Here is a 15,178-nt window from a genome sequence, read left to right as displayed (position 1 = left end):
TCATGCATTTGTTCAGTTCCATACTCAACTTTATCCTCAAATGATTGGTAGAGAGGAACTGGAATCCTATATGTAGATTATTGTTGGCATAATTAAACAAGGCAGGTTATCACACTAATTATTCTGCCTTTTTATTTTTCATCACCTTTTCCTTAGAACCTGTGGGAGACTGTTTAAACCCAAACATTCAAATTTATCTTTTTAAAAAGTGTTGAAAGACACTGCCTGGCTTTATGTGGCAGCTGTTTTGAGATGGCATTTAGCTTCACCTCTCTGATTGTGGTCTTGGAGGTACAAAAGGAAATTGGATAACTGCAGTTGTAGAATAGTACATACTGATGTTCAGATGTAACTATCAAAGATTTAAGTCTTCATAATTATATTTTGGCCTCTGTTTCCACTCATCATTTATCTTTTCTGTTAACTTTCATGGTTTATTGAATATTCATTTATTCCTATGTTCTGTTTTTTTTTTTGTTGTTGGTTTGTTTCCTGCCTAACTGGGTTTTGTGTTATGCTAACAAATCTATTTTGATATTTCTTTTAGTTTATATTATGCATAGTGTTAATTTTTAAGACATATTTCTAAGTTTGTGGGGCTTTATATAAAAATTGCTTATAAAATATATTAACTTTTAATATACAGCTTTCGTGGAAATGTTTTGGATACTTGAGAGGTAGCATAGTGAATTGGTTAAGAGCACAAAATTGAGCATCAGCGTACTTGGGTTTGAATCCTGGCACAGCCACTTACTAAGCTCTTTACTTTCAGATTAGTTATTTAACCTCTATGTATTTTGGTTTTCTAGAAAATGGAATAATGGTGTTAACTCATATGGTTGTCATGAGGATTAAATGAGTTAAAACATAATATAGATAAAGTACTTAATACAGTCTGGCATAGCTAACTCTGTTGTAGTGTTGATGACGATGATGTTGATAGAGGTAAGTGAAACACAGGAAAGATAATTTGACAAGTCCTAAACCTCCCAGTTAACTTGACTGAGACTCTTTCATTATTCATAACATAGGGATGGTGTTTTTTTTTCCGCTCAAGAAGATTGTGAGAATCAAGTGAGCATGATAAATACTCAACAGTATTCTTTATGTATCATTTTATATGGAATGACTATTTTTTAAATTGTATTGTTAATTTATGTATCCTAAGTTTGATACAGAGAAGATAGAAATCCATTTTATCTGATTGTTGAATGAATTGATGATATAGTTATCATTTGACCTTTCTTTCTTAGTTTGGACTACAAGGCTACAATTTTCCCTTAAAGCTTCATTTTAATTTGATAATGTTTATTTATAATAACTAGACTTAATGAGAAAAAGTTCTTTTTGTGTAGGAAGGCAGATTAATTTATAGCAATATCTCTCTAAGAAAGGTATTTTTTGAGTCTGCTTTTTGTTCTTTCTTTAATAGCTACTTTTCTTAACAAGCAAGCTGTACAGTTTAAATGAGTCTATTTTTTATTCTTTGTGCTGTTACCATTAATATAAATAAGACCTTCAATATTTAAACTATGGTGCCTTAAGTTTAATTGTTCCAGTTAGTATCTGATACAATGCATTATATATGGCCCTCAGTGAATTTTCTATTTCTTTAAAGTAATTTTATTGATGGATTGGTTAAAATAGTTATATTATTGTGGCAGGGAGAGTTGTATTTTTGCTTGCTTTCATTTGCTTTGAGGATATTTTTTTAGCTTCCTACAGGGTAAAATATTTAGTGTTTAATGAACAAAGTAAATTTTTAGCTTTTTCATAAATACATAAGGAATGTCTTAAAGGCTTTATTTGATTGTGGGGAGAGTCTATTCAAAAGTTCTTCCTTTGCCAGTTCAATTAAATTTCAAATATTCTTTCAATATTTATCTTTTGGTATTCCCTAAAACAGCCTCACTGTTTATAAAGAGCTAGAGTATTCATATTTGTCTGCTTTATGGAAATGCTTGGAGAATGTGAAGCTATGCATAAAGCAACTTTTCATAGAGAAATTTTGTAGGTAAAGGATAATTTTTTTAGGAATATTAAACCTTTAATGTTACACTGAAGGATGCAAAGCATGTGTATCCTCACAAATCTGAATGTATGTAAAATATCTGTCCTTTGACAGATTTATCGAAACTAGATTTAAAGTAAACCTGTGAATCCATAATTAGTGGAAAAGAAACTGTAGTAGATAAGAAGTAATTAGGTGTATTTGTTTATTTATTTTGGGGGGTGTATTTAATATATCTAATAAAAGTCTGTTAAAAAAGAAAATTCTGTACTTCAAATCCAGATGGCAAAGTAATTCTAGTGTACTTACCATAACAACCTCTAGGAACTTTTATTTCTTTTTGTATTTTAGTATTCTTGAAACTCAATTCTTATTAGATAATATTTTGCACTCAACAATTTTTGAAGGAAATATTAAGATTGAATAATACTGATGCCAATGTGTTGAGAAACAAAGATGTTCTGTCTTTAAATACCTCAGTGTAATGCTTGAATCTGACCCTGGGCAAAACTGTGGCATGCCTTCCTGGTGATTTAGTTTTTATGTCAGCAATTTTATATTAACTATCACTTTATGCTTATAAAATATTTGCTTAAAATACTATAAAGATAATCTGGAGTTCTTAATTAGATATCTTCATTTTACATTGTGCTCAGCATTTGAGACATAAATGCATACTAAATTTTGTTAGGGAAGCTTAGACATAAATATAAAAGTATTTCCATTTTGTTCGATGTACAACTACTGACATTCGATGTAAGGGGAAAACATTCTAGAAATAATAGTTTATTTACTACATTAACAGATGAGAGGAGAAAAATCATATGATAGTCCAATAAAATCAGATAAAGTATATGCTAAAATTTAAAACCCACTCATCATTTAAACAGCAACAACAACAAAACAGATATGAAATAAAAGGGAGCTTCCTTAGTCTAACAAAAAGGAATCTAGAAGATCTCTATAGCAAACATCATACTTAATGATGCAGTGTTGTAAGCTTTCCCTCTGAGAACAGGAATTAGATAAGGATGCTTGCTTATAACTCCATCACTTCTATTCACTGTTGAATTGGAGGCCTGAGCTGGATAAACAAGAAAGAGCGAGAAAAATAATATGAGAATTGGAAAGGAAGAAATGAAACTATCACTTGTAAACAATATAATTATGCACATAGAAAAATTATTTTAATTCAGGTAAATTATTAGAATTAAGTGAGTTTAGTGAGGCTTCGGATTTAAGGTCAACTACAAAAACCAATTAAGATGAAATGATGTTTAAAAAATACCTTTTATAATGATATTTAGAAAACATAAAATATTAATAAATTTAACAAAACATGAAGAACTCTACATAGAAAATATAAAGCATTATTGGGAAAAGTAAAGAAGATCTAAATAAATGAAGGAATATACTGGATCTGTTCCACAGAGAATACACTGTTGCTCATAATCATGTAATTAGAGCTGGGGAGTTGAAGTCAGTAAGTTGACTGCATGCTGTACATATTAGTTGCTCACTAATTCTGTTGGCACAGTTTTCACTTTTTATTAGCCTTCATTTTATACTGATTGAATCTTTCTTTTACTAGACTGTGACTGTAGACAAACTACAGGGAAGTTCTGTTAATATATCTACTGAAGATGGTTTGCTGAAAGTCAAGTATCTTTATACAGAATCATCATTTCTGTCTTCTGCTGCTGGGGATATTACGTTAGGAAGTATTCATGGTAAGATGACAAAGGCCTAATACATCTTAGATATGCCATGTAACAAATTTTAAGAGATGACTATTTCTTTATAGTTGAAGGAGGATCTGCAAATTAAGAAGGTGTCCCTCTAAATAATTAGTTACAAACTAATCATCTTTAAAAACCCACAAAATAAAGTGACTCATAATGTACTAAATTTTATTTTGTCAAAAAATTGAATATCATGTTGTTATACATGAAGCTAAAAATAATTCTGATTTTTAATTCATTTCCTTGTAGAATGGAACAAACAAAGAAATCTGTGTAGGAATATTCAGAGGAAAGCATGATGAAGTGAAAGCAGTGTTAAAAAATAAAGATGGGTTCTGAGTGTTTTAGGTTGTGATAGGAAAGCTAAGGATGAACTACATTAATGAAGCATTTGTGTGAGAGATTATAGTGATTCAGTGATACTAATTTTGGCTAAAATACTTAAGTGTGTTAGTTCTAGCACCAGGTCCTCTCAGTGCCCTGCCATTTTCAGTGTTCTTTAAATACAATCTTACAACTTTCAAAACATGTCTCTGCAGTTAAATAATGTTACTTAGTTAACTTTTGTGTTACTGAAAGAAGAGAAGAGAACATAATGGTGAAGTAATAATGGCAGAGGGCATGCTGGTATTTAGTGTCACTCAGCATGCTTCTTAATTTTCACATAGCAGATGATTTAAGTCCAGGCAGGTTTTCTGAAATATATATAGATATTAATAGAATTAAGAATCTCTTATCCTGGCAGGTAGTGTATACACATCTGCTAAGTGCCTTTTGGACCATTTTCCAGGAGTTAACAAACATTTGCTGTACATAGTCAACACTCATTTAACTTCTATAGGAAAGCTGAATATTGTTATCTATATACTTTGGTGAAACCTCCAGATTTTCATAATCAACATGAATTGTTAAGTAGTATTAGAAAACCTGACTAGTGCTAACCATGCTGTATAGCAAACTGGCAAGTAGCCTTACAGTTAAAAAGAAAACTAAAAAAATGAGTAGTTAAATGCTTGAAATAATTCTTGAACCTCAATTTCATAGTTAAACCTTGTCAATCATTCTTGTGAGACCAGAATAGCTTGTGTCCAGTAGAGCTGCACCTAAATAAAACAAAGTTTTCTTACTTATTCATCAGGTGTTTTTTTTATTTTATTTTATTTTTTTACTCAGTTGTGCCTTGATTAGTTCTGGTACTTTGTAACTCCATATTTGAACAATGACTTATATGTAAGCATTGCATTTCTAACTGTCAATTGTAACTGAAAGTGCTGTACTTAACATATTAAGTAACTTTTAGTGGAAAAGCAGTTCCTTACCATATTACATGTTGATTAACACTCGGGATAAGAATAGCTCTCTTCTCTGCAGTACTTTATATCATGTTTATTCTAAATTCATTGATGTTTTTTAATTTATTTTTTTGCTTTATGTTAGTCAAGAATTGAACTTGGTACAATTTAACATCAGTAGTTTGCATGATAGTTAAACAAATATACTTTTTTTAAGCAGTCCTCAAAATACTTTAGGTCTCTTGATTAGTTACAGTGGCTGAAACGGAAACAGATGGCTAGAAATAAAAGAGTTCATTTCTTGAGCTTTCGTTAAGTGTTTTTTATTTACTGACCTCTACTTTGAAGTCAAATACCTTTTTTGGGTTATTTAAGTCTAATCAGACCTGCATCCTCTTTCAGACTTTGTCTCTGGTTGGATTTTTGAAAGGAGACTGGAAGATGGAAATTAAGAGTGCAGCAGATTTACCAGGAAGGCCTCTGGGCCCCAATGCCATACAAAGGAAGAAAGCCTAGTTTCCACAGGAGAGATTAAACTTGATGAGTCTCAGCAACCCCAAAGGATGCTGTGAAGCTGAAAGGGTCCTCAGAATTGTTTCGGGTTGGGATGAGGGGAGGTGGACCTTTATGTCCCCAGTCCTAAGATGCAGGCTGCCCCAGAAGCAGTATGATCCTGGATCAAAATGGCTCTCTTCAGCTAAACCAGTTCCCTAAGGGGGCAGACAGTGAGGACTGTCTGCCAGCAGTATTCCCAGTAGATCAGAAAATAAGCCCTTCAGTTACAGAGGGGATTCTAGATGGCAGCGTACAGCATCCTCTACCTTTGTATTTATTGATTCACACAGTACCTTTATTGACCACCTACTGTGTGCCAGATTTTCAGGCCCCAGGGGTATGAAGTTGGGCAGGAGATGATCTCTATCTTTAAAGAGCTCATAGTCTAGTGGGAGGATTGGGTGTCATCTTTCTTGTTTGTAATACTAGTAGAGCAGAAAGAAGTAGAAGGGAAAATTGATCCAGTTGCCATGGTACAAAAGGTTCTGTTTGTACTAAGGTTGTACAAATACAAAAGGTTGTTCAGCCCTGCTTTCGCTATCTGATCCTTGGCTGTCACTCTACTTGGTTTTCCAGTGGTAGTCAGTATAAGAAAGAGAGAGATTTGAAAGAAACCATTCTTGTTTTTTAGTCACACCCAGTGCCTGCCTACTTTTTAAGTCACGCTTCAGAGAGGCCCAAGTTTTTTGCCTTTCCCTCTGTGCCATACCTAGTTCCATCCTTGTCCCAAGGGATTATATGCACATGTTCCTTGAGTCTGCTGTGAAAATGGAATGGGTACAGAGGAGTAGCCAGTGTTCCAGCCCTACATCCTAGTAAGTTTAAAGATAGAGTCATGACTGGGGGGTGGAAGTCCCTATGTTCTAGCTACTGGAATTTAGTAGAGAGAGATAGCTCCCAAGAATCATCCTAAGCTGGAATGCTAAATGTATATTCCAGTGAATTCTTTGTTGTTAGTGGTGATGGTCATATAATGCAAATTAGGTACATATTTTGGTTGTATTTAAATAAACTAGCTTGGGAATCTTTTATGGGAAAATAGATTGCTACTTCTAAACATCTTACAGAAAACAAACTCATAAGAATGTATGTATTCTAAGACCTGCCTATTGAGGATTTATTTAGTTTGGCTTCTTTTTCATAAGGTAGATTTTTGTTTTCTAACTCCAACATACAGATGTTGTAAAAGCCTTTTATACCACAAACATCATAACAATAACTGCCTTCAGATATATGAATTTGGAGCCCTTGTGTCAGTAGGGGTGTGTGTGTGCACTAAATTGCTTCAGTTGTGTCTGAATCTTTGTGACCCTAGGGACCATAGCCTGCCAGAGTCCTCTGTCCATGGAATTCTCCAGGCAAGAATGCTAGAGTGGATTTCCTTGCCCTCCTCCAGGGGATCTTCCCAACCCAGGGATCGAACCCATCTCTCTATGTCTCCTGCATTGGCAGGCAGGTTCGTTACCACTACCACTGCCTGGGAAGCCCATCAGTAGTTGGGTGAGCGTTTGTGTGAAAGCATGTTGAAAGCAAACATTTATTGTGTGCTTCATGAAGTGAGTCTGCTTCTTTTACTTACTGAGTAATTGGCTGTTTACAAATGAAGACTATAAAACTTAGAAATGTCTAATTGTTTGCTCTCAGTTATAAGTTATTGGTGGAAGAGCAAGTATTCAATCCAGATTTCTTGACTTTTAGGGAGATGTTTTAAAACAGTGTTTGTACATAGCCATGGTGAATTTCTTGATTGCAACCCAAATTCTATCCTTGCTTTGAGGGCTTCCTGGGTTGCTCTACAGATGCTTCCTCTAGGCAAACAACACTATAACACAGATGCACTGCTTCAGCTGGGTTCTAAATTGTAAACTCCAGTTTCAGCGTCATTTATTATGCCTTAAATGAGTTTTTGGTATTCCATAGAGTGTTTGGGCTCAGCTTAGCTCTGTGGAGCCAATCAGGTACTCAGTTCATTCTATAAAAGTGTTGCTGCTATCTTCAGTGTGTGGCTTCAAAGGGTTCCTTCCATAAAGGAAGAGGGAGCTTGAAATTTATTTTTGTCAGTGTATTCTTTTTGTTCATATACTCTGATGCAAACCAGTACTGCTGAAAAAAGAGGATGCTCAGTAATGAAGAAAGGGAAAATGAAAGGAGTAATAAGTCTTTCATGGCCTTGTAAATTGACTCCTATATGTAGAGAAAAGAAAAAAAATCTAAAATGTCTTTTGAAATGAAAATTTTAAGTATAGCTAGCTGTATTTTCTCAATAAGAAAATAAGCAATCTAACTAACTAGTAATATTTACCATTTGTAATGTTGCTGCTGCTGCTAAGTCACTTCAGTCGTGTCCGACTCTGTGCGACCCCATGGATGGCAGCCCACCAGGCTCCCCCCGTCCCTGGGACTATCCAGGCAAGACCACTGGAGTGGGTTGCCAGTTCCTTCTCCAATGCATGAAAGTGAAAAGTGAAAGTGAAGTCGCTCAGTCATGTCCGACTCTTAGCCACCCCATGGACTGCAGCCTACCAGGCTCCTCCATCCATGGGATTTTCCAGGCAAGAGTACTGATGTGGGTTGCCATTGCCTTCTCCATTTGTAATGTTGAATACCGCACAATTGCACTCATCTCACATGGTAGCAAAGTAATGCTCAAAATTCTCCAAGCCAGGCTTCAGCAATATGTGAACTGTGAACTTCCAGAGTTCAGGCTGGATTTAGAAAAGGCAGAGGAACCAGAGATCAAATTGCCAACATCTGTTAGATCATCGAAAAAGTAGGAGAGTTCCAGAAAATATTCTTCTGCTTTATCGACTACGCCAAGCCTTTGACTGTGTGGATCACAACAAACTGTGGAAAATTCTTGAAGAGATGGGAATACCAAACCACCTGACCTGCCTCCTGAAAATCTGTATGCAGGTCAAGAAGCACCAGTTAGAACTAGGCATGGAACAACAGACTGGTTCCAAATCAGTAAAGGAGTACATCAAGGCTACATATTGTCACCCTGATTATTTAATTTATATGCAGAGTACATCATGAGAAATGCCAGGCTGGATGAAGCACAAGCTGAAATCAAGATTGCCAGGAGAAATATCAATAACCTCAGATATGCAGATGATATCACCTTTATGGCAGAAAATGCAGAAGAACTAAAGAGCCTCTTGATGAAAGTGAAAGAGGAGAGTGAAAAAGTTGGCCTAAAAGTCAACATTCAGAAAACTTAAGATCATGGCATCTGGTCCCATCACTTCATGGCAAATATATGGGGAAACAATGGAAACAGTGACAGACTTTATTTTTGGGGACTCCAAAATCACTGCAGATAGTGACTGCAGCCATGAAATTAAAAGACGCCTGCTCCTTGGAAGAAAAGTTATGACCAACCTAGACAGCATATTAAAAAGCAGAGATATGCTTTGCCAACAAAAGTCCATCTAGTCAAAGCTATAGTTTTTCCGGTAGTCATGTATGGATGTGAGAGTTAGGCTGTAAAAAAAGCTGAGTGCCAAAGAATTGATGCTGTTGAACTGTGGTGTTGGAGAAGACTCTTGAGAATCCCTTGGACTACAGGGAGATCCAACCTGTCCATCCTAAAGGAAATCAATCCTGAATATTCATTGGAAGGACTGATGTTGAATACTTTGGCTACCTGATGCGTAGAACTGACTCAGTGGAAAAGACCCTGATGCTGGGAAAGATTGAAGGCAGGAGGAGAAGGAGATGACAGAGGATGAGATGGTTGGATGGCATTACCGACTCAGTGGACACGAGTTTGAGTAAACTCTGGGAGTTGGTGATGGACAGGGAGGCCTGGCATGCAGCTGTCCATGGGGTCACAGAGTCAGACACGATTGAGCGACTGAACTGAACTGAATGTTGAATCACGTATTAAGTATGTATGCCTTCTAATACAGAAGAAACTAGTGTATTCATTGATTGAACAAAAATTCCCTAATATTCTGGCACTGAGAATCTAGTGGGAGAATAGGTACTTGAATAGTTTGTGTTCAGATGTAAAAGTTTATTACAGTTTACTATCTTTTGATTTTCTTCTAAGTTGTCAAAAATTAGATTCTTTGTAAAGTGTAGTTTGTTGTATTCTGCTATTTGAATATTTGTGATTTTTAAAGAATTCTGTATTTATATGTATTCTAGCAAATATATTTTTAGAATAGTTATAAATATATAGTATCCTGACTCAGAAAGAAAAGCTTCCTTGAAATGGTTTGCTGGGATTGATTTTACTTACAATTTAAATAAATTAATTGGGTTTACAAAGTAATCTATAGATTCAATGCAATCCCTATCAAACTACCAACGGTATTTTTCACAGAACTAGAACAAATAATTTCACAATTTGTATGGAAATACAAAAAACCTCGAATAGCCAAAGTAATCCTGAGAAAGAAAAATGGAACTGGAGGAATCAATCTGCCTGACTTCAGACTCTACTACAAAGCCACAGTCATCAAGACAGTATGGTACTGGCACAAAGACAGAAATATAGATCAATGGAACAGAATAGAAAGCCCAGAGATAAATCCACGAACCTATGGTCACCTTATCTTCGACAAAGGAGGCAAGGATATACAATGGAAAAAAGACAACCTCTTTAACAAGTGGTGCTGGGAAAACTGGTCAACCACCTGTAAAAGAATGAAACTAGAACACTTTCTAACACCATACACAAAAATAAACTCCAAATGGATTAAAGATCTAAATGTAAGACCAGAAACTATCAAACTCCTAGAGGAGAACATAGGCAAAACACTCTCCGACATAAATCACAGCAGGATCCTCTATGACCCACATCCCAGAATTTCAGAAATAAAAGCAAAAATAAACAAATGGGACCTAATGAAACTTAAAAGCTTTTGCACAACAAAGGAAACTATAAGCAAGGTGAAAAGACAGCCCTCAGATTGGGAGAAAATAATAGCAAATGAAGCAACAGACAAAGGATTAATCTCAAAAATATACAAGCAACTCCTCCAGCTCAACTCCAGAAAAATAAATGACCCAATCAAAAAATGGGCCAAAGAACTCAACAGACATTTCTCCAAGGAAGACATACAGATGGCTAACAAACACATGAAAAGATGCTCAACATCACTCATTATCAGAGAAATGCAAATCAAAACCACAATGAGGTACCATTATACGCCAGTCAGGATGGCTGCTATCCAAAAGTCTACAAGCAATAAATGCTGGAGAGGGTGTGGAGAAAAGGGAACCCTCTTACACTGTTGGTGGGAATGCAAATTAGTACAGCCACTATGGAAAACAGTGTGGAGATTTCTTAAAAAGCTGGAAATAGAACTGCCATATGACCCAGCAATCCCACTTCTGGGCATACACACCAAGGAAACCAGATCTGAAAGAGACACGTGCACCCCAATGTTCATCGCAGCACTGTTTATAATAGCCAGGACATGGAAGCAACCCAGATGCCCATCAGCAGACGAATGGATGAGGAAGCTGTGGTACATATACACCATGGAATATTACTCAGCCATTAAAAAGAATTCATTTGAATCAGTTCTAATGAGATGGATGAAACTGGAGCCCATTATACAGAGTGAAGTAAGCCAGAAAGATAAAGACCATTACAGTATACTAACACATATATATGGAATTTAGAAAGATGGTAATGATAACCCTATATGCAAAACAGAAAAAGAGACTCAGATGTATAGAACAGACTTGTGGACTCTGGGAGAAGGCGAGGGTGGGATGTTTCAAAAGAACAGCACTGAAACATGTATATTATCTAGGGTGAAACAGATAACCTGCCCAGGTTGGGTACATGAGACAAGTGCTCAGGCCTGGTGCACTGGGAAGACCCAGAGGGATCGGGTGGAGAGGGAGGTGGGAGGGGGGACTGGGATGGGGAATACATGTAAATCCATGGCTAATTCATTTCAATATATAACAAAAACTACTGTAATGATGTAAAGTAATTAGCCTCTAACTAATAAAAATTAAAAAAAATAAAAATAAATAAATAAATTAATTGGGTTTAATATATAGGAGTACTCATGACAGTCATTTTAGTGTTTTATATTTAACATGTTATTTTTTGGAATAAATGATTAATGAATAAAACTATTTAAAATATTTAGATTCTCTGTATAACTTAGGGTCTTATTTTAGGCTCTTTGGGAACATAAATTAATAAATTGATGACCGTTTGTTCCCATCTTTTTGTACTTCAGAAGTCTTTTGTTGCCAAAAGATTTAGCAAGATATACATGCTAAATGCTTTCTTAAATAACTTTGAATTTTAGAAACTTTCACAAAAGTAAAAGTTACATAAACTATGCAAATACAATTAATAATTTTGATAGCACTCAAAACTTCATAAAGATATGTTTCAGTTTTCTCTAAGAAGAACATATAAGCTCTGGTAAATTTATAAATCTGCCTTATGAATTTAGAAACTCAGAAATACAAAATTCTAAAGGAAGAAAACTTTTATTGGATTAAATGGGATTCTTCATAAGCTCATGAAAATGGTTTGTTCTAATTTTAGCATTTATTCTTAAGTTCATTAAGTTTGATTGTCATTTGACACATAATTTATGTTAATGTTGAATCTGGACACTTAAACTTTTTTATATGAAATTATAGCTTCCTTTGTGGTACAGATAGTGTAGATTTTTTTTTTTCTTTCATTATTTAGACATGTGATAAATATGCTGCTATTCCATGCAGTGTTTGTATTCCGCTCATTTCCTTGGAGGGACTGGACTCCTTCCTTAAAGGTGATAATGCCATTTTCAGTGTATGGCCTCCAAGCTTCCACTAAAGGAAGAGAGATCATAGAGGATCATGTGAGAAATTTGTTAGCCAGAATGTCTTAAAATGACTTTAACTATAGAAGTCTGAGATAAAGAGCTTAGTGTGTTTTAAGGAAGGAGAAAGGCACACAAGTATTAGTGGGTGCTGGCATCTGTGTCACAGCTTATATTTATAATTTTTGTTCAGTCGCTAAGTTGTGTCTGACTCTTTGTGAACTGCAACATGCAAGGCTCCCCTGTCCTTCACTATCACCCAGAGTTTGCTCAGGTTCATATCCATTGAGTCGTTGATGCTGTCTAACCATCTCGTCCTCTGTTGTCCTCTTCTGTTGCCTTCAGTCTTTACTAGCATCAGGGGCTTTTCTAGTGAATTGTCTCTTCATGTCAGATTGCCAGAGCATTGGAGCTTTAGCTTCAGCGTGTGTCCCTCCAGTGAATATTCAGGGTTGATTTCCTTAAGGATTGACTGGTTTGATCTCCTTGCAGTCCGAGGGACTCTCAAGAGTCTTCTCCAGCACCAAATTTGAAAGCATCAGTATTTAAAATTGCTTTTTCTCAAATGTCTGTGAATTCCTCCTCTTTACACACCCCGTTGGTATTCAGCATTTCATCCTGTTTCATTGTTCTTTTTGTTCTTTCTTTTCCTTGGACATCTTATACACTTTAGACGCAACTACCATTATATTCCAATAATTCAGATTTGTATCTCTAGCCCTGACTTCCAACTTATACATCCATCTGCTTAGTAGACATAGCCATTTGGATCCTTAGAGTCTTCTCTGATGACTTCATGTTTCTAACTTCTTTTCTCCTATTTTCTCAGCCCCCACCCCCAACCTCATCCATAATGTATTCCTCCTCTTTTATTTCCATTTGCAGATTCTAATATTACAATGTATGTTATTTCCCAAACTAGAAATCCAGAAGTAATCCTGAACTTCTGTCACCTTCCATATCTAGTCAACACCAAGTTTAGATGGGTTTTAGGTGGCTCAGTGGTAAAGAATCCACCTACCATTGCAGGAGATGTAGGAGACACAGGTTTGATCCCTGGGTTGGGAAGTTCTTTTAGAGGAGGAAATGGCAGCCCACTCAGTATTCTTGCCTGGAGAATCCCATGGAAAGAGGAGCCTAGCAGGTACAGTCCATGGGTTTGCAAAGAGTCAGACATGACTGAGCTGCACGAGCACAATCAGCTAAATACTTCTTTCAATCTATCCCATCTTTTTCTTCAAAATTTCTACTCTTCTAATTAAGATTCTTGTCAGCTCTTGCCTCACCTCTAGCAATAAATTTGCTTCCAGTCTTGTTACACATTCATTGTCCTAACTATTGTGTGAAAGTGCAAGTGCTAGTGTTGCAGTCGTGTCTGACTCTTTGCCACCCCATGAACTTTACAGTCCATGGAATTCTCCAGGCCAGAATACTGGAGTGGGTAGCCTTTCCCATCTGCAGGGGATTTTCCCAACTCAGGGATCGAACCCAGGTCTCCACATTGTAGGCAGATTCTTTACCAGCTGAGCCACCAGGGAAGCCCAAGAACACTGGATTGGGCAGCCTGTCCCTTCTCCAGCGGATCTTCCCAACCCAGGAATTGAACCAGGGTCTCCTGCTTTGCAGGTGGATTCTTTACCAACTGAGCTATTAGGGAACTATTATATGATTGTTTATTAGAAAAGAAGCACATTGAACATGGCATTGTCTTACCCAAACCCTTTCCTACTCAGTGACTTAGCTAACTTACTACCTTTTTTGACCTTATGCTTTGTGTTCTAGAATTACACAATCTCTTACTTCTTCCTGTATACAATCATACCTGTTTTATACTTCTGAGTTTTTAATCAGAGCTTTTGATCATACAGATCAGTTATAGTCTTTCTAAAATGTTTTTCCCAGCTTTCTTTATCTCATTTACTTTTAGTAATCTTTTCATACTCGGCTAAAGCAGCCTTTCTCCGTTTCTGGCCTTCCATTGACCCATAAATTCTTGCCTGATTATAAACTCCTCAATAGCAGGGATCATGTTTTATTTACCTCTATATGCTTTGCATTTAGCCATGTGCTTGCAAGTAGAAAATACTTTCTTTCTGCTCCCCCAATCTTCCCCTTAAAAAAGAAGCACAAAAAGGATTTAACCTTTATGGATATTTTATTTCTGTTTGGATAATGAGAGCATGTGTGCTGTTTTTACTAAAATCACATTTATTTTAGTGAAGAAAAATAAACTATTTGTCTTTAAATTGGTAGCTAATTCTTCCTCTGATCCTTTTAGAATGAAGAGTGGCTAGTTAAGGAGAACTGTTTATTTTCTCAAACATTGGATTTTGTGGAAAAATTAAATAACTTGAAAGAAGAGTAAGCACACATAATTATTACAGATCATACGGCATCTGCTTTATTGAAAGGAAAGCTTTTGCAAAGGTCTACTCCTCTCAGATAGTTGATTTGTTTATTGTTTTCACTGTCTGGTGATGGAGAAAGGTAAAACCAAATTATAGAAAACTGTGCTGGTAATGTCCATTCAGTTGATCTGTGTACTTTAAAATATTCTGTCTTCTTCCACAAAGTATTTGAGATAAGAGTTCCATGTTGTGTATTTTAATGCCCTTGGAATATTTCTGTTTAGGGTAGAGATTTTCTCAACAGTTTGATAAGTTGAGAATATTTTTTTTATTGTTTTAAAAGTCCTTTAGCACAAACAAAAACATTTTTATATATTCCTTATATTTACAGATATTATTTCCATAGTTTTATTATTCCCTTATGCTTTTCCTGTGCAGA

At 35.8% G+C, this 15,178-nt stretch overlaps 1 protein-coding gene across 2 annotated transcripts in view; it reads left to right on the top strand.

The window, feature by feature from the left end:
* Positions 1-15,178, top strand: part of FAM185A (family with sequence similarity 185 member A) — a 159,465-nt gene that overhangs the window by 10,649 nt on the left and 133,638 nt on the right. For both annotated transcript variants that reach the window (XM_070469766.1, XM_020880317.2), the window contains exon 4: positions 3,603-3,741. In XM_070469766.1, coding sequence (XP_070325867.1) covers positions 3,603-3,741 — 139 coding nt within the window. The remainder of the gene's footprint in view (positions 1-3,602; positions 3,742-15,178) is intronic.

Source organism: Odocoileus virginianus, chromosome 1, assembly GCF_023699985.2.
Source record: "Odocoileus virginianus isolate 20LAN1187 ecotype Illinois chromosome 1, Ovbor_1.2, whole genome shotgun sequence".
NCBI lineage: Eukaryota > Metazoa > Chordata > Mammalia > Artiodactyla > Cervidae > Odocoileus > Odocoileus virginianus.
The sequence above is the reverse complement of the archived record's forward strand: the minus strand, read 5'-3'. Positions and strand labels throughout refer to the sequence as shown.